This window comes from Harpegnathos saltator, unplaced genomic scaffold (genome assembly GCF_003227715.2).
Source record: "Harpegnathos saltator strain DR-91 unplaced genomic scaffold, Hsal_v8.6 scaffold202, whole genome shotgun sequence".
Taxonomy (NCBI): Eukaryota; Metazoa; Arthropoda; class Insecta; order Hymenoptera; family Formicidae; genus Harpegnathos; species Harpegnathos saltator.
In genome coordinates this window covers 2,602,101-2,629,063 of record NW_020229987.1, presented here as the reverse complement: position 1 = coordinate 2,629,063, position 26,963 = coordinate 2,602,101, and the positions used below count along the sequence as shown (strand labels likewise).

General features: G+C 35.4%; 1 protein-coding gene across 3 annotated transcripts; it reads right to left on the bottom strand.

The window, feature by feature from the left end:
• Positions 1-6,212: 6,212 nt before the first annotated feature.
• LOC105186869 (osmotic avoidance abnormal protein 3) lies at positions 6,213-26,305 on the bottom strand. 3 transcript variants are annotated; one of them, XM_019843075.2, is made up of 9 exons: positions 26,099-26,305; positions 18,927-18,998; positions 13,069-13,361; positions 12,080-12,556; positions 11,045-11,737; positions 10,087-10,607; positions 7,869-8,187; positions 7,124-7,312; positions 6,213-6,844 (listed from the first exon to the last, which is right to left on the bottom strand). In XM_019843075.2, exons 2-8 carry the CDS (start codon positions 18,996-18,998, stop codon positions 7,207-7,209), a joined length of 2,481 nt encoding a protein of 826 aa, XP_019698634.1. In that variant the 5' UTR covers positions 26,099-26,305; the 3' UTR covers positions 6,213-6,844; positions 7,124-7,206. The 3 variants fall into 3 exon arrangements, with proteins under 3 accessions (XP_019698634.1, XP_025153802.1, XP_011145657.2); XM_025298017.1 differs by having other exon boundaries at positions 26,181-26,305; XM_011147355.3 differs by lacking the exon at positions 26,099-26,305 and having other exon boundaries at positions 18,927-19,883.
• Positions 26,306-26,963: the final 658 nt, after the last annotated feature.

Below are 26,963 nucleotides of genomic sequence, written 5' to 3'. Positions count from 1 at the left end.
TACAATCTCATTCCCAAATATAAAAACTTCTTTTAGTCTTTGTGAGCGTCGTGTACGGAAAATTTCTGAGAAACCGGGAGAAACTTATAATTGGATCATGAATTTTGCTCGTGTGATGTGATCAATTTTTTCTTCTCGAATTTCTGTGCGGTTTTTGGAAACACATTTTACCAGACATAGCTGCTTTCGATACTTAATGCTGACCTGACTGGAATGAGTAAATGCGTGGTCTAATTATAATTTTTTATCAGTAGTGCAATAAACGCTAATAAATGAAATATATTTTTCTGCTTTTATACATAATTATAAATACCTACACGAACATCACGAATATACAGGGTCTGTCAAAAGTTCCGGAACGGCTAATTATTTAAAAAAATAATGATTGCTTAAAACAATGTTTGAAACAAAAATTATAGGGCTTAAAAGAAGCTATCAGATATTGATAATTGTTTGACCTTGCAATTACTTTGAGAAATGTTCCAATTTTTTATTACACCGTCTTTTTTCACCAATTAATTTCAACAACTTTTGTCTGAAAAATTTTTTATTTGCCTAATATCTTTTGAGATATTTAAGGATAACTTGATAACTTTTTCAATATTTAACTTACGATATCTCACTGACTGTTTGTCGGGATAAAAAAATGGTATTAGACTTTTCTATTCTATTTGGTCTCAAGAATACATTGTTACAATAGCGCCCTGACTTTTGTTAATTCGATGATCTTAAAATTTTGGAAGATCGATAAATTAACAAAAAATAGAATATTATTGTACCAATATATTCTTGAGATCAAATAGAATAGAAAAGTCTAATATCATTTCTTTATCCCGACAAACAGTTAGTAAGATATCGTAAGTTAAATATTGAAAAAGTTACCAAGTTATCTTTAAATATCTCAAAAGATATTAGGCAAATAAGAAAATGTTTCAGACAAAAGTTGAAAAGTTGTTGAAATTAATTGGTGAAAAAAGGTGGTGTAATAAAAAATTGGAGTTCCCATTTAAGATTTTTATGTCGACCTTGATAACGTTTCTCAAAGTCATTCCAAGGTCAAACAATTATCAATATTTGGTAGCTTTTTCTAAGTCCTATAATTTTTGTTTCAAATATTGTTTTAAACAATCATTATTTTTTGAAATAATTAGCCGTTCCGGAACTTTTGGCAGACCCTGTATAGTTTGTAAGAGTTGTTTTAAATATTTTAAAATGTTTTAAGACAATGTCTCAAGAACGTCTTCAATCGGGGCATCAGATGTATTAGAAATGTTATGAAAATTTTTTTCTGACAATTTTGTAATACTCTTTGGAACTTTGAGACATATTTTAAACATTTTCATATTATCTGGAGCGTTACTATTAGTTAATGTTTACTGAATATTATGTTATCGCGCAAAAAATTTCACATTTCTTCTTAGAAAAGTTATAAATTTACACTTTACAATTATACAATTTCATACAATTTATATATATATAATTTTTATATATATAATAGTACAATTTTTATACATATAAGAAATTCTGAGATAGATTAAATTAGAATATTTTTGTTACTCAAAGCACTTTTCTTGCTGTTCAAAATATTCGAGTGTCAAAACACCAATTTATGAATCGCCAATTTATTTTTGATTCAAATCGGCTTTTTATTTTATTCATATTGTTCTTTTTGGTTTTAAAAATATATACACACGCAGATATATGCATATATGGTACGTGTAAACTCGTACATCATATGCGTGTAAATTGAAATATGCATGGTAATTTATATTACGAAACCGAATTTACACAAAAAAATACTTTGACTCGCTCGCTTAGCGTAAGATGTTCTTCGCATGCAAATCATAACACATTGATTTATACTGTACTATCGAATTTTGGATATTAGCATTGCAAATATCGTGTCTTGAAACAAACAGAACCATCTCATGATGAAATCTCAATGAATTAAAACGAGATAAAGAGAATGAGATATAAAATTAACGTAAAATTGCGTCATTTTAATGTTTCGATGTCGTATAAATTATTTTTCTTTGTCGTAGTTTTAGTTAGAATAATTCCAAGATAGAAAAATCACTCGTGGCGAATACTCCCGATTATCTCGCCGCGGTAATATAATTCACATAATTACTAAATCAATAAATTTATAATTAATAAATCTGTATTCTCTCCGAGACTCATTTTAGAGATTCAGTAACGCTAGTGGTGCATCGCTACATAATATAATTAGCAATAAAATAATGATTATTCGACCAATGACACATCTAAGACTTTTTAGATTTACGATCAGCAGAAACATTAAAAATCAATAAGAACCCCATTACAAATAGATAATTGTGAATAAATAATTAATTTTGGTAAAACAATAAATTACTCGAGGATGTGATGTAAGAAAACGTGTAAACATTCGAATTAATAACGTTCGCGATGCATTAATTAATAGACGACCTCGTCGCGTTGAACTATCCATGTGTCTCGATTTCCTTTTAAGTTTTTTCTCAACAAGTTAATTGCAAGTTCTATACAAGCTGCGCAAGGATGTTGGTTGCCTTGCGAGAAAGGATAATGATATCGACTTCCAATCCCTTCAATTCTCTTGAAATTAATTTAACTTTTAGTCGCAGCGTTGCGAAAAATATTACCTTAGCCATAATTATTCGAGCAAATCATTGAATCTGCAACTTAACTGTCTTGCAACCTAAGATTTGTTTTTATTCATGACTTACGACAGCATTCTCTACGAGGTTCTATTTATAATCTTACGTAATTTTTTTACATAATTTTCATATAATTCTTCCTGTTTTGCAATTGCGATTATTTTAACTTTTTCTGCAAATAAAATTAGTCAGGTAAATTATTTCTGTTGTTGTAATTTTGCGATTGCAATTTTATGAGTATTCTCTTTACAAATAGAAGAATCTCGCGAAATGAATTTTTCGCCGAATTGCGAATTACGAATCGTTCGCAGTGAACTTCATAACGATTAAACAACTCTGTCGAATATTTTCGCTCGACTCAAAGAAATTCGAGGTGAGGCGGGGACAATGACACCTTCTTTTATGTACCATGAAACTCTCGCTCTCAGCGGCTTTTTCGTCAGCATCACGAACTGCTCCCCGAGCGAAAGTGCTACGGCTTCTTATACGCTCCGTACGATCTTCGTATTTTAATATATTTGACTGTGCACAGTTATATGAAGATATCAAGTTCATCAATTCTAAATTACAAGGAAACAAAATCCAGTCGCAGATAAATTTGCTCATCTCACACATTCGCCTGTTTATAAAAGATTGATTTTCCAGAATTCACCAGGATGATTTTTACATCCTGATGAACATTCAAAATGGGATTCTATTTGTGACGTTTCGGATAGTGCAGACAATTAGGATAGAGAAAGTTACTTTTTGAAAATAACGAAGTAAGATGGATTATCGTTATCAGTTACTTATTAAAAAATCTATAATTACGTAGAAATTGTTCAAAGTTTTCCCAGACACAGCACAGAGATTCCAATTAGAATTTCCAAATTTGTTTGCAAAATTGATTATGCGTTTACGATACTAATTAGGAATTTATTCTCACCCTAAATATAGTTTCTATGTTTAAAATTGAAATAGAAATATTAAGGGAAATCGTACTTTTTTTTTCAGTCAATAACATCGATATACTTTTATCGTATCAAACGGGATATCGATCTGCGCGTATCTCATCGATTTCTCTACCTTCGAAATATACATACACACCGTTACGTAAATCGCCCGGCGGTGACATCTTCGCCTTTTCGCTTTCTTGCTATTCCCGCCGAAAAGAAAGAATTTAGAATTTAGAATTTCACGAGAGAACTGCGTTCTCTTATGTGCACGTGTTATTACTCGATTTTCTTGCTTTTAAAAACGCAGGCGCTATGTGCCAATTATAGGAATTTAAGATAATGCATATATTCTCGTATAATTACTCCGCGATATCGCAAAACTTCTTTACATATCTTCTTATTTTATATAAGTATATAAGTTATATGAGTATTTTTATCATCGATCGCAAAAAAATCTCATCTGCAACATTTCATTAGCAAGAAAATCGCGTGGATGAAAATAGTGTAACGAGAACGTGTGTTTATGTAACACTTGGTTTCGAAACGTTTGAACATTTTCTGTACAATGCGAAACGCAGTCAACCGACCAGTCAGAAAACTTTCTTATTATTTATTTATTAATTTGCTTATTTTTCTTATTCTTATTATTAATTTGCAAAGGTTAAGTTCTTCCATTCTCATCAACTGTGTTGCAAGTTGTATCGGGAAAATGTGTTCAAATAGTTTTGAAACCAAGCATACAATTGCAGAGAATGATTGTCCGATAATTTTTGCGTGAGTTTTAAAACGCATCCGTCTTATTGAATGGGAGAATTTGTCTTCAAATGGAAGAATTCTACCATTCGACAAAATGGATTCCGCATTTCACATAAAAAATAACGGACAACTTTCCGATCCGTTATTATAAATAGACTCTGGCACACAATAGCCTTATATGTTTTATTAATATTTTGGATTACTAACACGTAGAGACGTGTAGCGATCTTGAAATAAAAAGTAAAAAAATATTTTTTAAAGAAAACGTCTTATTAGAAACGTAAATACACATGTTGAAGATGATGATTGTAGGATAAATAAGTAAAAAAAAAGGATATTTTATACACATGCGTGTGCGCAATTTTTTGTTTTTTAAAAATATCAAAACTCTGATGCAAATTTCAAATTAACAACTTTAAACATTGGCGGCAATGAAATGACGTTTCAACTAATAACAGAGAAATTATATGTTAATTTATACTCACTAAATTGTTATGTTGAGGTATAAATAGTAAATAATAAATAGCAAATAATAAATAGTCAGCTTTATTACGCTAGTCTGTATGCAAAAAAAGAAAATTCCACGTATTCGAATGCTAATGAATCAATTATTATTATGATGATTATTAAATGTAGATGTCTATTAAAATGCATACATGCGCACTATCAATGTTCGACCTGCAGTTTAATTTCAGATCAGATGACTTATCGATAGCAAAAGAATCACAGACTTCACACACTTTACAATACGTACAGAGATATGTATTTACAACATATATATACATCATTTATGTACATAATGCTTTAAAAGTAACGCTCACGCCGACTTTGGTCCTTTGGGCTATCTTTCATCGAGAGTAAAAAGCGTTCGACCGGAGAAATCGGGAAGGACGATTCGACACAATGACGTCTCGCGTTCGACATTAATTGGATCGTCGTAACTACGTGATATATCAACGGTAATATTCAATGGTGATATTCAAGTCGAGCTGATTGATGCGAAACGATTCGCGGAATCGCCGACTCCAAACGTTTAACGGCTTTCCTTCCCACAGTTTCTCTGGATATCTTGTTTTTACAACCCGACTGGCGCACTAAATTTCGGATATCCTATGCGACGGGGTATAGAGATCAGAACGGTGAACGTCGTACCGGGTGGCAAGTGCGAGGAAGCAACACTCTTGTGACATCAATATGAGAAATTAGAAGAGATTAATGTAATGTAACGAGAGGGTTTGCAGTTTATAATTTATAATATCATTTTTCGTGAGCATTTATTACATTTACTTTAAACAGTTTATATATATCAATGGATCTTTTTCTTGCTCTTTCTTGGAAATAAATATTTAAATATTTAGATGAATATATAAATAATAAAAATAATAAATAATACAATAATATAATAATAAATGATATAAATCATAAAAAAGTAAATAATAAATTAATAAATAAACATTTATTTATAACATAACATGCCATGTATATTAATGAATTATCTCGTGTAAAAAGAGAAATATACAATTACATAGATAATAATGAATAAGGAGATATAAGAATTTTAATCTTGAATATATATAATATATATGAATATATATATATATATATGAATATATAATATATATGAATATATAATATATATGAATATATATATATATAAAATAAATAACAAGTTTTTAATCTTCTCTTAGAGACCAATGAGGCCTAAAAGTAATTTTTATTTTGCAATGAAGAAAAGAGTTGATAAAAATACTGTATTATGATTGATGATTCCTCTTGATATTATTATTAATATTATTCTGATATCAGTTCATATTACTTATCATTACTTAATTCGTATTAAAATAAAAATAATATTAATTTTTTTATCTTTCAATTTTCTTTCTTTTTATACTACTGAAAGATATTTACGTATTTCTTAGTGGAGCAAATAGAAAACACATTGAGACGCGGTTGTTTCGTCGCACGCCACTCAGTATATGCACGCTCCGCGTACTCGCATGAAATTGTTCCGCGGTTTCCTTTCCAAACTCTCACTTTTAGGTCCGTTAAATGAGGCAGATCAGATCAGGTACGTGAGAAAAGGCCACGTCGTAAAATTTGTACGCACGTTACTGCTAAATACAAAAATATCTGCTGTCGAGCAGAAATCGTGTTTATAATATCGTAGTAAAAATCAAATCGCGATTTGATAAATCTCTTGAACGTCGAAGAATGCTCAGTCCACTGTGCGAGTGTGTCAAAAAAAAAAAAAGAAAAAAAAGGAAAAAAAACAATATTTCTTAGCGACGCGCGAGTAATCTTTACACGTTGTTTATTCGGTTTCGCTGAGTTTTAGAGTTACATAAGAGAGATCAAGGAGATAAATATATTAATTGCTAGAGAGACGACGTCTCGCGATTTGCATTTTAATTTATCACTCAACATCTTCGCTGTAGACGATGCCTCTCATTGTAGACATTTGACTTGACTGTTCACCTTGACTTCTGCTTTTTCAAACTATAAAAGAATCATGTTTGTTAGAAACATTATTTACGTATAACAGCGAACAAAGATTAAGAAGCGAACGCAAACGGACGGACTTTAACGCAAGGAAGATGTTTTATCTAATTGTAACGTTTAAATCAACACGCGTCGTGTCTAGGATAAAGGAAATATGTGTTCAGTGCAAGAATTGTTTTCCGCTCTTTCAGTGAAAGGAAGCGTCATCGACAAGTCGTACCCGTTTATGTAATCGATCTAATCAATTATGTTTACTTGTTCTATTTTCTTATGTACCTCGTATATACGCACAGCTTCTCCATTAGTTTCTTTAACACAGTCGTGGTCTGAGATTCTCGACGAAATTAACAGCTCACTCGTCAATAAGTCGGTGAGCAAGCGTGTCCGATGTGGAACGGATGATGACGGTTACCATAATCGTCATTATCGCGTATCAATCTCGGCGGCAGTCCTTGCTCGGATATTCTGTTGAATATTTAGAATATTCAGATATTCTATTAAATATTTTCAAATTTTATACAGTCTGACTTAACACTTGCACATAAAGAATCTGTATTCAAATAGATTCGGTGCAAAATATCTAATGTATAATTAACGAAATTACATCTGAGAAAGTTTTTTAGATTGAAGAAAAATTTAAAAAAGAACATCAATTCACAATTAAAATATATCAAGTTTAAGCAACGTTAAAAATCAAGTATTTAAATTATAACATATCTACTAACATAATATTTATGTTATATTTATATATTTTTACTAAATTTTATATTGCTGTATATATTTTTCTTTTTATATATTTCTTATTTTATATATTTCTTTATATTTATTTTATATTTTATATTACACTTTTATAATTGTTTCATAAATTAACCATTTGCAGAAACATCCAAATCCAATTAAATTTTAATTGGAATTTAGCAAAGGATCAACTCTCACACACACCCATATACATTTGGATTTAGAAGCAATTGTTCTTAATTAAATTTCAATTAAAACTTAGACAAAAACCTATCTCACGTACCCTTTTAAGGCTGTCTCGCCAACAAAAGACTTGAAGGATGTGTTGCCTTGCGGATATGAAGGCAAGGCCTCCAGGATGCGAGGTGGATGCTTCTTCGCCGTGCCGCCGAAGGAGTTGTAGGTCCGATTAGGTAGCTGCTCGTCGACCCAGCCGCCTCGTATCGCAGATCGCCGCTGGCTCGGACTGTAACTACCGCTACTGATCTCGCCTAATATCGGCGCGCTGCTTTGCAAGTTCAAGGCATTCAATTGTAAGTAGCCGCCCGCGATGGGCGCCGCGTCCTCCGAACCGCCGGATCTGCTCAGTCGACTGCCTAGCTCTGAAAATGCCGTATCGTCGCATTAATCGGAAAACTGCGCAATTCGCGGGATTCTTTGTGAGGAGCCATTCAGTAGAATCGGTCAAGTAGAGTCGGAAGTTTTGATGCTGATCGTTTGGATTTAGGAGCCTTGGACCTGAGAGCCTTGGGCTGATTAGAAAGAACGGCGTTGCCACCGTGAAATCTCGCTTCTGCGTCTTTGTTAACTCAATTACCATGCGGGAAATTGCCCGTCGCTCTTTTCTCGACCGCGGGTAATTAACGATCATAATGTACGGACATTCAGATGCGATATTGCCGGCGCAAGAAAGGTCGGGGATGTGAATTTAAGTAAAAGCAATCTGAGGCAATTAAGGTAAAAGTAAACGCTTTTGGTGCTTTAGCCTTTAAACAAAAATAATTGACATACCAATACAGAACAAAATTTTCTCTTGTATCTTCAAGTTCTAGTTACAATCCAACCTCTTATCTCCATAAAAAACATTTGCTACTTGTAAAATATTATGGAAGGATAATTTTAAAATCTCAGTATAGAACAAAAATGAATAATGTATATAATTTCCAAAGTTACGGGTTTCTAAGATTAAAGAAATTAATTCCAAAGTTATAATAGGTAATAGTATAAATTATAATTAAGGTTATAATAATTTATGATAATGTTTAAGATTAAGGAAAAGTTATCTAAAAGTTTAAAAGTTACTCATTTTCATTACTGTTAACTGATAATTTCAAAACATAATTTGTTATCTTTATTTAGAAAATATAATTGTTTTGTCATCGTTATTATTAAAATGGAAATAAATATATGAAAAATAATGCTGTTACAAAATCATTAAAACTGAGAGAAACATAACTGTAAAAGAATAACCGAAAAAATACCTGAAAAACAACTGCAAAAAGTAATTGAGAAAGTAGCTAGAAAAATTTAAAAGTTTCAAGCGTAGTCGTGCAGATACAAATGATGAACCGCGCAGTAGACGTTAAAAAACGGAAAATGATTGTATCGAATGATCGTCGTGTAAAAGTGTGCGAGATAGCAGACATAATGAGCATTTTTAATGGCAGTGTGCATCTTTAGTGCGTAATTTTAACTGAAATTTTAATTGAAGAAATAGATATGAAAAACTTCGCGCCGTATTTGTTCACACCGCAATAAACAGTTAGACCAATCTATTGTTTCCCTTGACTTTCATCACAATTCAAAGGACTTTTTGCGGCGATTTATAACCAGAAACAAAACTTTGGTCGATCCAATTACACTTTAGGAACAACAGTGCGATTAAAACAATGGGCGCACAGAGATTTTTTAGAGAAGGCAGAAATAGTTTTGTCAGCAGAAAAAGCCACAATGACTGTCTTTTTAGGATTCGCATAGAATAATCTTCATCGACTACATCGAAAAGGGGAAAAACAGTAAATGGCGAGTATTATGCCAATTTATTGTAACAATTGAGCGACAAATTTAAAGAGAAACGGACACATTTTTTGGCCAGAAGGGAAGTGCTTTTCCATCAAGACAACACATTGCCTGTAATATATGCTTACAACTGTATATAAAATCCATAAAAGAAATTCATTGAGACGCCATAGATAAAATCCATGAATTGAGACTCGAATTTATATCTTTACTCTTCAGATTTAGTTCTCCGCGATTTCCATTTATTTCTAGACTGACTTAACAGTGAGAAATTTTCGACTGATTTCGAGGTAACCTCTACTGTAAATTTTTATTTTGATGGTCCTCACATATCATTTTTTGAATATCGCATATCATTTTTTGAAGACCCTTTTTGACCATCTTTGAGAACCCTTTTTGGAACTTTCACAGCATTTCGAAAAAAATTAAACGACGACGACCGCCAATAAAGATCGCAGGCTGCGAATGAAACCCGGACTCACCGAAATTTTTATTCTTCACTTCTCTGGCATGTGCCAAGAGGGTGTCCACCCTCCTCCTGCGAAAGTAGATGTCCGCTATGTCGAACTTCCTCCCCTCGCCAGTCTTACTGGCGTCTTCGTCGTCGTCGTGCTCCTCAGCGATCTCGTCGTCATTGTCATTGCCGTTGTTGCTGTTGTTGTTGAGATCCGCTTTGGCCGGGGATATCACAGTAGGGTGGAGAACATCCCTCTGCGACGAGACAGGAGCCGCTGGGGGGAGGGGGATATGTGGAGTCACGTCCGGCAAGCGCCACCGACCGAGCTCATCGCACCACGTAGCTGCCGCTCTCACCGCCGCGATATCGCGAAATGGACAACCTGGACGGAGTTGGGGCACCATAAGGTCACACAGTTGCGACATGAGCAGTTCTCTGCGCAGCAATTCGCGGCGCTCGGCGTCCCACGACGCCTGGAGGTCCGCCGCTTCCGCTTCCAGCTGTTTCACTTTCTTCGCCATCCTCTTCAGTGCGTCTTCTGTCGACCTGCTCGCAAGTATATTCGTTAAGCGCGTTTAGAATTTGTAGAATTAAATTTCCAATAAAAATAAATATTTTTCTTTTTTATGTGGACAATATTTATAGATCAATCTTATATTTAAAATCTCCTTGAGTTAACAACAAAATGGAAAATTTGGTTCCAAATTTGGTATAGAGAGATTTGTTAGAAGAACAAATACATTTATTTTTATTATTACATAAAAATTTATCACAATATTTATTATTATATGAAAAAAAGATTAATTATTATATAAATAAAAAGATCATCGTAAACTGCAGAATTTATTTGCAAACATTATAAATGTATTAATAGAGTCGAAGTTATAGACTTGTTTTTTGATATAAAATATAAGATAGAATTATAAATAACGCTCGTATTGTCTATCGAAATGAAACAAGATATCAAGTATCTCTTGACGAACCTCAACTGACCGTAGACCTGGAAGACACTACCATTGGCGTCATTGGCCTCGAGTGCTCCCACGAGAGCCTCCAGCCTCTTTCTTCTTCTCTCCCTGCGCTTCTTTAGCTCCGCATTGTCAATCTCCTCGCCGCCGATCGTCAGTTTCTCCAGCCTTTTCAACACATCCTGCATTGCTGCCTCTCTCTTCTTTCTGCGCCTCTCCGCGCGCTCCTTGTCCAACTCGTCCAGAACCTGGTTCTCCTGTGTGGCGCCGCTCTTACCGACATTGTTCAATTCTGATTCGTGACGAGATTTCAGAGCTTCTAGCTCTTCCTTCAGCTTCTGGGCTGACAGATTCGAGCTCTCGCACTCTCTCCTCAGCCTCTCCACCTCTTCGAGGTATTGTTTCTCTCTCAAACTATCTGCCTCCTCATCCGCTTCTCGTTGGGAGTCCGATCCGATGGTCGATTGGTCGCTCGAGCGCAGCAACTGTCGCAGACGTTGAAGTTCCAATTGGTACTGTCGTAGCAGCGCGTCCTTCGGGTCCTCGTTCACCACCGGTTTGTTCTTGATGCAACGGGCACGCGCCGCGTACCGCAGTGTGCTCAGCGTCTCTTCGGCGTCGACGTCACTTGGACTCACACACGCGATCATCAGCGTCCGCGCGTTGCCACCCAAACTGTCGCGCAGCAACCTCGTCAGTTTGCTGTCTCTGAAGAACAAAAGTTATTTTTTATCTAATTGACTGTATATTATTCAATGGAAAATAAATAATTTGCTCTTACACAACTTTTAATTAGGTTTGTTTTTAAATGTCTACGTTTTTAAGTGTCTACATTGTGAGGCACGTTCACTGGTCTATATTGTTAAGTAAGACATCAGTATATTTCCGCTCCTGTCAAATTTCATAAGTGAAATATTAAAGTGTCGGTAAGTCAAAATAAATTTATTATTTTCGTATCAAGATATTGAGATATCGTGAAATGACAATTGCCAATGAATCTTGGAATACATCCTTAAACATTTCTAAATCTTCGAGAGAAGTATCTTATACCTATATGGGACATGGCGTCCGTTACCGGCAGCCAAGGCGCTGATAACATTTCCCAAGGCGGATAAACTAAGATTGATACTGGCAGCTTCCTTCAAGCGATCACCGGTTGCGCCGGTTCTGGTCTGTCTCTCGGAGCCGGCGAGGTCAACCAAATGCAGCCGACCTCTTCTGATCGCGTTGCCACGTTTGTCGTCGTCGTTGATGGCGATTGCCTCCAATGACAACGTCAGTACCGCATGGCTACGCGAACTTGCGGCGTTCATCTTCGTCGCGGCCGCGGCTCTCCTCTGGTCACCTTGCTGCACCAGTGCGGTACACTCGGTAGCATCCTTCACCGTGACCTCGCGTAGACCACCTGCAACGTAGGTGCCTCGCGTTGGATCCTCCTTCAGGGTCAAGCTCTCACCGGTGTCATCTTGCAGGAGATCGCGCAGCCGTTCGTTGTAGATCTCGAGATAGCTCAGCAACGCTAAGTACCTAAAGGCAGAAAACAAATAGTTTGTTATGAGCCTTACTCTTTTAAAATACGTTTTTAATGTTAATTTTGATTTTCTGTATTAAGAACATATACACAGTCTAAAAATTAATTTTAATTTAATTAAAGATTGGTTGATATTTCCTTGGAAAGTTTCCAATACCGATTCTGATATGTTTCTTTGTTGTTATAAGTTGTTATAAGTATAATTTCTTCTCTCTATATTCATTAGCCATTAAATTAAATTTCTTTATCTAATTTAATTTTTTAATTAAAATTTCAATTCTTGTGGTAATGATTCTTCGTAAATTCTCTATTTTCTGTTTCTATCTCTTTGCTGCCAGTAAAAATTTAAAAATCAAATGTTTTGGAAAAACTCCAGTTCTAAAACTCCATCATGCGATTCTATTAATTTCAAAATTTCTAATAATTATTCTTTATTATTTTATACGACCAATAGTGTCAGTTTTTGCGCATTTTACTAGTACAAGAAGACGAAGGCAAGAAACGATACCTCGTCTCGGAACTAGCGGTCGAAGTCGCCTCGAACAGATGTTCCAAGGCCCGTTCGATAAAGCTTCGCATCGTGAACGATTTTCCGCAGCCGGTTTGTCCATAAGCGAACACGGTGCCATTGTAACCCTCCAAAACAGCCTCGACGATCATCGAACCGACATTTTCGTACACCGATTCCGTGGTGGAGGATGAGCCGAACGCGGCATCGAATTGGTAGACCTTTCCGCTTCCGGCGGCGGCAGAACCTTCTAGGGTACAGGATTTCGTCAGTGGATCGATCGTCACCACATTCTGCAACAAAAGTGCCATACTGAGCAGATAAATAAAAAATTAAACACATAGATGACGAGAATAGATACAGTACGTTGCAATCGATATTTTTATCTGCCGCATTAAAGTTAATTTTATCAGTTGGAGAGAACGTTCCTATTTTTATAACTGCCTTTGCCTGGTATTTATAAAAATAGAAATTCGGATAAAAATAGAAGATCAGAAAAATTATTTTATGTTAAAATTTCTACTTTTATGAAATTTTAATTAGCGACTTGACTTTCACATTTTTAATATTTTTACTTATTTGTTGCATCAACGTTAATCGTATCAATCAGAAAGAAAATTCTTATTTTTGAAATTATAAATGTTCGATATTTGCAAAAATAGGAATAATGATCGATAAAGTGATTTAATTAGAATTTCTACACCTTTAATGGAATTTTAATTAGAGATTCGAATTTTACGTGGCCAATATTTTTATTTGTTACATTAACGCTAACTATATCAGTTGCAGGAAAGAGTTGAATTTCTATTTTTAATATTTTTATTATACTGTTTTGTTTTATTTTATTTTTTATTTTTTATTACAATTGTCTGGTACTTATAAAAATGGAATTATGATGGACAAAACAATTTAAGTAGAAGTTTTAATTTTTAGAGAATTTTGATTAGAGGCACGTTTTCGATATTTTTATTCATTTTATTAATTATTATTGTATTCATGAGAAGAGATTTCCTATTCGAGAGAGAAATCCTATTTCCTGCTTTTTTCTAACTAGTCTGATATTTACTTGTCAGATAAAATTGCCTGATATTTGTAAAAATAGGAATTATGATTATACACATGATTGTATGCTAAAATTCTTACTTTGGTGGTATTTTAATTAGATACCCGGTTCTCTCACGTTTTGTCTCATTAAATCGGATATTAATATGTGACTGTCATTGAAGCTCTGCGACAAATGCGGCGAACCCGGCGAAAAACAAATGCGGAAACGATGGGAATCGCGATGGCGGATAGCTTAATCTATACTTCTCATCTTCGCGCTCATAGAATGACCCAAATACGGGATAATCTTATCGCGACATAAGATCGATGCGAAAATTGTTGCACATTATGCGGCGAAAAACGGATGCTCGATAACGGACGGCATCGGAAACTACGGGTGACTCACAAATGAGGTGAGTTCCGCGGAAAGGTGAGTTCCGCGAATATAAAATTCCGTCGGCTGGGAATGCGTAATGCAAGTCCGTCCGCAAAACATGGACGAAACTATATCCCAACCTATGATCAATTATATACTTACAAAGGGTTTGTTAAACAGTAACTCTCGTGCACGGAAGTCAAAGCTGTTATATACATATACGTTCAAGTGGCTTATAGCTAGAAAAGGAGAAGCGTATTTTCAAATGGACTCTTTACATATTGAACATACCAAGCTCGTAGAAAAATCAATAATTTAAATAAATGTCGCTGCAGATAGCGAGTTCGATTTTAAATAATTCCTGTTTTGATATGAAAACTTCTTACTTCTTTCTTTTTACCTGCGTTATATTATCAGGTGTAAATTAATTCGATGCCTTTTTCTTTAATAAAATTGACTGTTTATAGACTGTTTATAGAAAAATGAAATATACATTTTAATTTTCGAAATATGCGCTTCTACTTTTAATAATTTCCTTCCATCTTTGAACAACTTTTTGGGTCAATCAAATTTTTAGTTCATTTCAATTAACTTATTAAAATTGCTGCTGATATAATTCAAATTAGTCGTTAAGATTATTTCAGAATTTTTAAGAATATACTTGAAGTATCTTAGAAAATATTTTGAAATTATTTAGTTTATTTATTTATAATTTATCTAATGATCTAGAAATTGAGATAATTCTTGACGTGGTTGCAGAATTCGAAATAATTGAAATTTAAATTAAGAGTTAAGTGATTTAAACTTACGTCCGACAATTGCAATTAAAATTGAAATAATTGAACATTGTTAGGCTGTTGCGAGAGAATTATTTCAATCTCAGTGTGAAGTTACATCGACAACAAACTTCAATAATCAACAATAATAACGAGAATCATCTGAGATAAATTCCACATTCGATCAATGCTGAAAACTATGACTCTCGATAAAATTTTCGATTTTCAAGGCAATTCTCTAGGGAAACATGCAATCGCGAACTACAGTTTCATCGAGCATCGGCGAACCGCGAGGGCCGATTAGCGTGTTGCGTTTGGTGTTAAATGCTCTCGGCATAAGGACAACATTGATCTCCGATTAAACGAATGCAAACTGAACAAGTAGAGCCGCACTTAGCTCTAAATGTGGAACACGATATAGCATTCTCGGCCAGTGATAAGAACGTTAGATGTGACTCGACACGCAGTGACACACTACCTTCTTCTACTTCTTTCGTCATGCCTCGTCACACCGATGCACCGCTTCGTTTAGCCTCGCCTCGTTGATATAGGCACATGTTGTAGGCGAATCGCAGTGGTGCATCGGATTGACATTACCTACGTCGAAGCATAAACTATTTAACGACCCGCGAGGACACCGCCGCGCGGCTCAACACCGTCTACTTTTTATGTCCGCTCGGATGCGCACGGCAGTACCCAGATGTGTCCTGAATCTTTTTGTTCAAAGGCATTCGTCCGAAATTAAGACGAATGTCCCAATTAGTGACGATTGTATACGCTTTCCTTAATGAATCAGCTGACATGGGATCATATTTGTCTCGAATACGTGCCCTTACTTTAAATTTGAAATATTATCGGTCGTCAATAAGTTTCAATTAAAATTCAAAGCCATAGCAAATGCTGGAACATCGTAATTACGAAAGTACTGCTGATGGCGACAGTTCGAATCATTTGTCGAGATCTGAGAAGTTGACAGTCAATGTCGAACATTTATTTATTAGATCTGTGAAATGATTTTTTAACTTCCCCGAAATTAAACAGTCATGCTACTAAATGATGCTTCAGCCGTTTCTGAGGACATGTTGCAAGTAAATTGAAATCTACCTATAAATTAGAAAAAATATAGCGCGATTAAAAGATTCGAGCTTTCCAACAATACCAATATCCTGTACTTGACATGTTTATTATTAATTAATTAATTAATTTTCATGTTGAGAACACTTGGTCACACCAAGTGGAATGTTCACTTTAATACAAAATACATAAAAGTTTAACATAAACACCGGGCATAAATTGATGGGAGAATTGCAAGAGAGAAGAACCTTGCATCGCGTCGAGAGTGAATACGAGAGAGGCAGAATTGAAAATTCGCTGGATGGAACGATGAAAAATCGTGAAAGAGAGCGTGCACGTCGCAGGTGCGCCGATGCATGCAACACAGATAAAAGAGCTGGGCGCTTCGCGTACAACATTTACGCGCGTTTATCGATGGCGCGACGAATATGTGCCAAATCGATACCGGCCAAGTCACTCTTTACCATCTTTCCTGTAAATGACGACACACGTGCTGCATATACATGTATATGTTACATGTACCGCCCGGCCGCCCATACGCGGCCGTCTGTGTATGTGTGTGTATGTGTTTATACAGGGTGTCTGGATATAGGTGTCTAGCATACAGAATTCGTTAAACTGCATGGGAGGAAGTTATACAAATTTTGCCTCTCTATGCGGCCATATACTGGGTGTCCACCGATTTTTTTGTAAACACGACATTTTAGAGAAAAATGTTTCAGACGAAAATTATTTAAATCAATTGGTAGAAAAAGATGATGTAATAAAAAATTGAGAATTCCATTTAAGAAAATTAATGATCAGTGAATATCTCGAAAATGGCGTCATTTGGGAGCAAAATGCTATCGCTATTTCATGTCTCCCTTCAAACCAAACAACTTTTGTCTGAAACATTTTCTCTAAAATATCGCGCTTATAAAAAAATCGGGTGATACGGGGATACTGGGACATCCAATATAATCGTGCCTAATTATAATCATAATAATTATATATGCCCGCGCTGGAAAGAATGCAGTTGTACAAATACAACTGAAGTAACATTGCTTAGGTTTGCAGCAGCTCGTGATATCGATGTTCAACTGAATCGTATTTTTTTTCTTTCTCCAACGGTATTTTTCTCTATGTAGACATGCATAAATATGTATTGTTACATACGTAGACATGTATAATTATGTATTGTTATGTACGTGGCTATTCAAAGACAACATTCACATATATATGGCTCACATATAATTATATACAATTCATTATATAATCAATATATTATTAATTTAAATATTGTATGTAATAATTATACACAATATCATATAATAAATTCATATAAATTTATTTTAATCATATATAAATACAACCGTTTTTCTTGTGGATGAGAATAAAAGAATCTTTAAATAACGAATTCTACCTGCACATGAAAGTGCTTGGATAATTTAATTCCAAACATCCTTCAGACAACCTCTGTATATGCCGTCATATTTACATTCTTCCTGCCTTTTAGTGGCACTTCGTGAGGATTCTTCGTTTTTTGAAGAGCTATTGGTTTGGAATTTTGCAGCTGGCAAGAATAAATGATCGAATGGTGCTGTCCACGAGCGCTATAATTTGGGATACAATTGACAGCGATATCCAGAATTCGTGTCGTGCAATTCTTCCATTTACTTTAATTCGTTCCAATTCGATGGATCCTAAGCGGAGAAAAGAGATGCATACGCGCGCGCGCGTCGATATATTTAATGTACCGCACCTGCTCTCCGAGAGTTTACATGTTGGGAGACTTTCAAGAGGAATATATCTGTCCAAATGAAAGGCAGATTCGTGGAAAGCGTGGAAAGGCACACTGTTGCTGTTATCGCCGTCACGAAAAGTGCAACAAGAAGTGCAACATCCGTCGTGCGTTGACGAGCGCGCGTGTTTTGATGCGGTCGCTAGGCTACAGCACGCTCGATATGACAATGACGTTTTTCGCGCCGAAGTTCGCAGAGTGAAGATAAACCGAGCGGAAAGAAAACAACAAATTGATTAGCTGCTACACACACATACACACGCGCGCGCGCGCACACATATTGTAAAGAGTCGAGTGCACGCATAGGTGCAAGTGAATAAGCTCGATATCTTCGTTCTACTGCATACTACAAGATTGTAAACTGAGGGAGGAAAGAAAGTTGATATTTAAAAAGTTAATATTTAATTAAAAATAGTTGTTTAATAAACCACTAAAGTTATAATTATTTTCGATGCTAAAAATATTGCTTTGTTGTTCAAAGATATTGTATCAAGTCGTGTAATAATTTCAGGCTTTTTGAGCAAAATCAGAACAACTCTAAGTAAAAATATAATATATAATATGAATATAAAGTTATTGTCATTGCACCACTAGGAGTATTTCCAACCTCGAAATAATTTTGCTGATTATAATTATTTTATTGTGTAATTATGACAAAAAAAGCTAGACATTTTTTCCCAATGTAGAATTTTAATATTTTTCCTATGGTTGTTACGTAAATTATATTTTTCATCGATACGTTTTTTGAGAAGGAGAATGAATAGAAAATGAAGACAGATAGGGAAAGTTTGAAAGATCTGTCACGTACCCGGCATCCTTGCTGCAGCTCCTTGTTGGACATAGGCCGACATCTCACCGCTACTTTTACAGACTCGGACATCTGGAAACGAAATGGTAGATCATTGTGTGCGTGTAATCGTATCATGAATTTGTCATAAGGTTTACATAAACGGTAGAAAAAGAGTAAGTTTTAGAGTGCGACGTCGAAGCGTTTTAAAGCGTCTATGTTGAAGCGAGATCGAATGGTATTGTATGAACTGCAAAATGTACGACTATGACTAAATTATGCTACTATTCCGCTCGATAGTGCCGTATACATACACCACGAAAGCAAAAGTAAACATTGCGTGTGTGCATATACAATATGGCCGATAAACGGATGATAATTGTTAAATTGCAATTATCGCGATAATTATATAGCATGGATCTAGGTAACATTTTTGTAATAACAGCAGAATGATATGAATGCAATTTAGTTACTTAATTTCAAGATATTGTAGAATTTGTGCACAAGCACTGAAAACAAACTACTAACAGTCTGTATATCACTTCGATTAGAGCCAATTAAAATCAATTGAACGTAATAGCTGTTTGATAAAAAATCAAGTTTAATAAATACGAATAAAGAAATATGAGAATCGCGACAAGTCGAAGCTGGTTCTAGTCGCATCGAGCAAACATGTGTTTGAGGTGACTTGTTTCCAAGAATAAGAGCCTGCTTATCGATTTTTCGTTCTATCAAATTTGCATTATCGCTCTCCGATAGTCGTTCAAATCAAACTCATCGATAATCCGTGCGCTTTCCTTCTTCTCTTCGAGAAGTATCAATTCGCTTTTAGACATCTCTTTCGGCGGATTTTCGTTAAAAAATTGCAACAAAAAACTATCTCGATTATTTATAACGTCAATAAGACGTTCTTTAACAGGTCGATTAAATTAAAATGTTATTGAAACGTTGCAAACAAACTTATAAAAGAAAATACACACATTTAACTTGGGAGAAAAATCCAGCATATTTCTATACATTTGAATTTTAAAATAAGGAAAGCGGTATCCAAACAGGAAGAAATCGATAAACGAAAAGTTGTAAAAATTACTATAAAATTTTATACAACTGTTGAGAAAAATTATATTAATTTTGTAAAAATTATTATAGAACTTTATAACACCAAGTGTAATAATTTTATGAAAATTATAACACTTAAACCAATAGTGAAATAAAAAAAAATCTTGTTTGAAAAGAATTGATAGAAAACAAGTTATAATATATTATCTCCGCGCATTTTGTGGGAAAAGGCTTCTTGATTTATATTTTCAGATTAGTCTTCCGAAATTTTTGTTGTGGAAAAATTAAACATAACTCAGTTGAACAAATATAACGATTGTGAAGTTAGCCCCATCTTTTCAAAATTTGAAAAAAATGAGCAGAGTTCTGATTGCCCCCCAAAGAGTTCTAGAGTTCTCTATCAATAAAAGAAAGAGTTCCGTTGATTAAAGTAGTCAAAACACGAAATAAAGTTATGGGAGGGGGGAAACTTCACAATTGCATAAATTTTAAAAGGCCATAACTTTTTTAACTTAAACTTTAGCGCTTTGATGCTTAAAGAAAATCGATAGAACTCTTCGGAGGGCTATCAGAACTCACAAGAAATTGACCGATTTTCGAAAAAAATTTTTCTCCTAGTTGGACTTAGAAAATTCGGCATCGACGATACTTTGATGAGCTACAACTCTTTCATTTCTGCTCGAATCGATTCAAGTCACAAGGAAAACCGATAGAACTCTTCGGGGGGCTACCAGAACTCTCAAGAAATTGACCGATTTAAAAAAAAAATTTTTTTCTTGTACTTAGAAAATTCGGCATCGACGATACTTTGATGAGCTAGAACTCTTTCATTTCTGCTCGAATCGATTCAAGTCATGAGAAAAACTGATAGAACTCTTCGAGGGGCTACCAGAACTCTCAAAAAGTTGACCGATATTTGAAAAGAAATTTTCTCTTGTACTTGAAACTTCGGCATCTACGATACTTTGATGAGTTAGAATCCTTTCATTTCTGCACGAATCGATTCAAGTCATGAGGAAAACCGATAGAACTCTTCGGGGGGCTACCAGAACTCTAAAAAAATTCTGAACCTTGAAAAAAAATTTTTGAAAAAAAATTTTTTTCGAAAATCAGTCAATTTCTTTGGAGTTCTAGTAGCCCTTCGAAGAGTTCTATCGATTTTACTTATGACTTGAATCGATTCAAGCAGAAATGAAAGAGTTCTAGCTCATCAAAGTATCGCAGATGCCGGAATCTTCTAAGTACAAAAGAAAATTTTTTTTCAAAAATCGGTCAATTTCTTGAGAGTTCTGGTAGCCCCCCGAAAAGTTCTAACGGTTTTCCTCATGACTTGAATCGATTCGAGCAGAAATGAAAGAGTTCTAGCACATCAAAGTATCGTCGATACCGAATTTTCTAAGTCCAATTAGAAGAAAATTTTTTATCAAAAATCGGTCAATTTGTTTACAGTTCTGATAGCCCCCCCAAAAATTCTATCGATTTTCTTTAAGCATCAAAGCGCTAAAGTTTAACGTAAAAAAGTTATGGCCTTTTAAATTTACGCAATTGTGCAGTTGGCCCCCCCATAACTTTATTTCGTGTTTTGACCACTTTAATCAACGGAACTCTTTTTTTTATTGATAGAGAACTCTTGAACTCTTTGGGGGGCAATCAGAACTCTGCTCATTTTTTTCAAATTTTGAAAAGGTGGGACTAACTTCACAGAGGTGATATAACGTGAACATCACAACCCATAGTACTATATGTCGTACATAATTATAAGAGTATCATTACATTCCTTCTGTACGTTCCGTCGTGAATTTCCCGAAACAAAAAGCATCAAGAACGCATTTAAAGACAGCGGGGGAGCGGTAAACAGATGAACGACCGATGTCTGGTATATAGTAGAGTCTGAGAATAATCAATGATGACAAATGACATAGATAATCGTCTGCCATTACTTGTCTTATTAATAAAACGTGGAATTTATATCGTCGAGCGTCCGCTCGTTGGCAGAACGTCGTCTAGCTCCGAAACACTCTCTCGTTAAACACCGGCTGTTCCTGCTACGTCAATCGACCTTCGGCCGGTTGACCGTGAACCTGAGGTCTCGTCAACGCATATCTTCCGACGTGTTCTTATCGAAGTGTACGCGCGCGATCACAGCGCCGTGCGAGATCCATCGCTTGAACGTTCATTGATGTTTGCAACGAGACCGAATGGGACGACACGTGCAGGCTGCGTTCTCGCACGTCACCTTATATATGACAAATGCGAAATAACGATCGGAAAGTGGCGGCGAGTACTCTCCCAAACGCACTCACAATAATTCTGGAAAATATGTGAGCTAATATTTCTCGCCGACGATTCTCGCGCAGCATTACATGGCGAGAAATTTACTCTATCTTATTCATCTATCGAACTACTTAACTGTGTATTTTATCAGCTACTTATGAGTCGGGATTATCTTCTCAGTGACCTCTCTCATGAAACTAAAATTTACATATACTGAATTTTGAATCGGTTTGGACACGTTTTGCGGGTGCAGCGCGAAATGCAAGCGATGGTCCATCGAGAGGACTCGATCTCTCAAAAATTTGTGGAAATCAAGTTTTTTCATTGGATTTCTCTGCGTCTCTCTCGAATTGCATCATAATGAAAGTGTTTAAGTTATTTAAAAAACCGGCGTATATATGTAGATGATTAAAAGTTGCGATACTTTCGCCTAGATGAATTTCAGGACTCATCTGATATCCGATAAGAGTTCTTCGGTAATTTTTTTCGGGAAAAATTAATTTCCCCGTGGGATATTAGACACGCGCCGAAATTCATCGAGGCGAAAGAGTCGTGTCACCTTAGTTCCACATTGAGACCATATGTACATTTGATAAAAGGTGCGATAAAATCGCGCGTGGGACACGACGGGACGTGAAAGGTGTTGCAACGATTTTCTCGTTCCTCAGAAAACTTTCGACTCCCCTCATTTTCACGATGTTATTTCGCTCGTTGCCGCGTTTCTCCACTACGCGGCGTGCGTGTTTTCTCCATGAGCCGGCTGTCATATACTTTTCTGCGACGTAATGCGGCCGACACGCGTCGTACAAAGGCGAATTCGCGATCGCAAAGGGTAGATTACGTACTGACCGCTTGACCAAGTGGAGCCCAAAGTTTGACCCAGTCGCGCGTGTGCCGGTTATAACATCGCTACAACCACCGCTCGCCCGTCAAATCGCTGGGTTAATAATGGCTGGAATAAGATTGCGCAAGAGAAAAGAATGAAAAAAAAAAGGATTAACACGTGATCCGTACCGGATCAATTTTATTCGTGACCAGTCGTCCACGCCACGTCGGTCGTCGTTGATCTACGTTGTTGTGTTATGAGACATTTTATTTGCTAATACGTTCATACCGAGAGCGACCGTTTATTTGCGAATTTGAGACGGTTAGTCGATTTCTTAATGAAAATACACTAAGAAAAAAAACTTCTGTTTGATAATTGTATGGGGAACAAATCAAACAGTTTTCGCAACAAATCATTTTTCGTTATCTGTGATTTTAACAAATATACATTGCTGCAGATGCAAGTGATATATGTTTGTTGGATGTAAGTACAACTTCTAATAAAAAGAATAGCAACATCATATTAGCGTAATATGTACATGTACATGACTCTTCTGCGGTCCATATTTTAAACTTTCATATACAGGGTGTCACAGATTACCCGTACCATTTTTTTGTAAATGCAACATTTTAGAGAAAAATGTTTCAGACAAAAGTTGTTTGGTTTAAATGTGATATAGTAAAAAATTGGAGTTTCCGTTTAAGAAAAGTAATGATGAATGAATATCTCGAAAGTAGCGCTATCTGTAAACAAAATTATATAGTTGTTATATATCCCATCTGAAACCATACAATTTTTGTCTGAAACATTTTTCCCTAAAATGTCGCGTTTACAAAAAAGTCGGATGGCTTGTGATACTCTGTATAGATAAAAGCATCTCTTAAAGTAATTTATAAACTTTTTTTTTAAGTAGTTACGAACTATTATTATAGACTTTCTTATTGATAAAAGTATGTTTACAGTACGAGCCTTTGTATATGTATATCCCCCTCAATTTTATCAAATAATCTATTAATTTTATATAATGCGTCGTGCTAAAAATAAAGATTAATGTAATAATGAGTTGCTCTATTTCTTTTCTCAAATTTCTGCAAAATACACACACAGAATTATTATTTTACTAACCTTTTTCTATCAATGTTTGATTAGGTGTAATGGAGCTATATTTGAATTATGTGGTAATTGTGATACGCGCTAGTGTAGCATTGCATGTGTGGTTTCATCAAATATCAAGTGCTGGAAAAAGGTTAATACAACTGATTTGCTTATGTATATAATTTCTAATCTTTGTTCATATTTTGTTTTGCCAATAAATAAATAATTTACGATTTGTTGGATTAACATAGCAATATTACTTGTTCCCATTATAAAATTGTTGGTTAGTGCAATAAGTCGTAAGTAACAAATCATTTGTTACTACAACGGAGTCATTTGCTGTCCCAAATTAACAAATCATTTGTTGCAGTTACTGGTATTTTATTAACTCAACAATACTTCTTTTCTCAGTGTGAGTAAAATCTTAACAATTATGCGTTGTTGATTAATAATCATCGTGATTGATTTTACATGTAACGTCGATCTAAAGAAAAAAAAAAATATGGTGACAACGTTATGATTTTCTAATCTCTTAATAATTACAAATGATGAAATATAAAAAAATATAAAATATATGTGGATGAAATAATATAAAATAAATGGATTGAATAAATAATTTTAAGAATATTTATTAAAATAAAAATATTACAGATATTATTGTATAAATAGTTTGAAAAGCTTTTATAAAAAAAATAAATTTTAGGAGTATTTCACAAACACTTGTCGTTTTCTAGCCAAAATATTAAACGATCCAAATAGAAAATTCAGTTGAGCTACTGGTTACTCCACGTGACACGAGAAACGCGTCAGTCGCGATTGCGGCAATTTAAAAAAGTACTATAGAAAAGAGGACCGCGATTGAACGTTGACATTTTAATGCCGTGATCGAAGAAATTGATTGCAAAACGTCAAGCGAGTCGTTAATACTATTTCATCGATATCGGAGCATCGACATTTTTCGAGAAGTCGTTCACTGAACGAGAACTTCGTCCTATCGGGTGTTGCGATTACACCATGTAAATTTAGCAACTTCGTTACTTTCACATTCCGATATGCAGTAAAACCGCTTATAAAAGTGTCGCGTACACATTACAGTAAAAAAATAAAATTGATGAATTAATTGAATTGTAAGCATTTCTAAGAGAGTCGAGGTCGCGTTAGGCAAACAGGAATCGGTGGAGGGAAGGAGATCGACTCGAAGGAAGATAGGTAGGCTGAAAAGATATCGAGTCTCAAGGACTTTATTCTGAACGTATGGCGAACGCTATGTAAATGTCTTTCTAATTGCAAATCCTGATTTCCTTAAATAAACGTGTTTTTTTCTTTTCCTTAAATATCACGTATACATTGTTTCAGCTTGACAATCAGAAAGATACATTTAGCGGTCGCTATGAGCACCAGACAAGACGCAATGACGTTAAAATGACGAGAAAATTATCGAATAATTTTTGTAAGACATTTAGTTATGAGTACATTTTGTATCGTTGAAGTAGCTAAAGAGGTTCATAAACACGACCGAAACTTTTGTACAATGTGCTGCAATATATTGCTTTATTTGATATTAATCATAAAACAATTTATATTTTCAATTGCAAAATTCAGCGATGGCTCTTATTGGCTTTCCCATATTTATTAATTATATGTCTGAGGCCTTATTATTGTTTTACTTCCCTGCAGAGTCATGATCGAATCGCTCAATAAACATAATAACGTCAAATAATGATAATAAATATGTTATTAATACGTCATTAACCCGTAACATCACTCTGTTACTTCGGCAACAAGTTCCTTCAGTCCTCTTTTCGTCATTTTCACGTCGTTGTGATTTCCAGACCGTTCGGCCTGGGGCGCCGCGAGAGACACGCGCGTCCTGATACGCTGTATTAACGATTCACGACGTCGATGTCGGCGTTGTGAATGCGCCGATTCTGCTACGCACGTTTTTTCTCACCCTTCGACGAGATCACGACGTCGACGTCGAGTGCACGAAGTTCGCACTCGACGATTCGCCTTGCACTTACACCGGCAACGAGGCAGCGCAACTTTATAACCAGATGAACATAACTGCGGCTTTTTGGCGGGAATCGGCGGCTCGAGACGTCGACAAAAGTGGCGAAACGCGAACGTCACGGCGAATGCATTTAGACTGACGACGGGGGTGCCGCGACGCCACGCGTCGTGACTATGTACGAAGTTCGAATCGTCCTGACGGCGCTACAGCGCGCGCGCGCGTTTGTACGAACAACATGGTTCGTAGAATAACATCGATATTGATCTCTGAGCCTTACCGTGTTCAACGTTGACCGCGCCGATGACCGAGATTGCAATTATTGCTGCAGTATGCAAAACGAAGTTAATTTCCTCCCTTAACAGAGTAATTAATGGAACTACTTTGTACGAAGGGTGTCGTAAGCCCCAGAGTCTCCATCTGGCGGACTACTCAAGAAACACAAATCTGTATGACACTGACACGAGATAATTAAAGAGAGATAATTAAGATATTAAAGACTATCAGCCCTGGGTAAATTTTCATATTGGCAAAGAGGCCCAGAGATACCCGGCGATAATTCAAAAGCGATGACAACATCGACTGTTTTAGCTATGTCATCAACGAGGTAATGCTAAAGACTGTCAGCCCTGGGTAAATTTTCATATTAGCAAAGGGACCCCGAAGGACCTGAGGATAATTCAAGAGTCAATAATACCGACTATTTCAGCTACATGAAGATAACACAAATATTTGTATCTCTGCTTTTTTTCTATGCCTTATAGAATTTACTTTTCAATTCTAAAGCAGAAAAAAG

Excerpts from the sequence above, each read along its gene's own strand:
- LOC105186869 (XM_011147355.3), bottom strand. The coding sequence starts at position 19,043 with ATGATACGATTACACGCACACAATGATCTACCATTTCGTTTCCAGATG. Across the intron at positions 13,362-18,926 it reads AGCTGCAGCAAGGATGCCGG|AATGTGGTGACGATCGATCC; the intron begins GTACGTGACAGA and ends CTTTTGTTGCAG. Across the intron at positions 12,557-13,068 it reads ACCGCTAGTTCCGAGACGAG|GTACTTAGCGTTGCTGAGCT; the intron begins GTATCGTTTCTT and ends TTCTGCCTTTAG.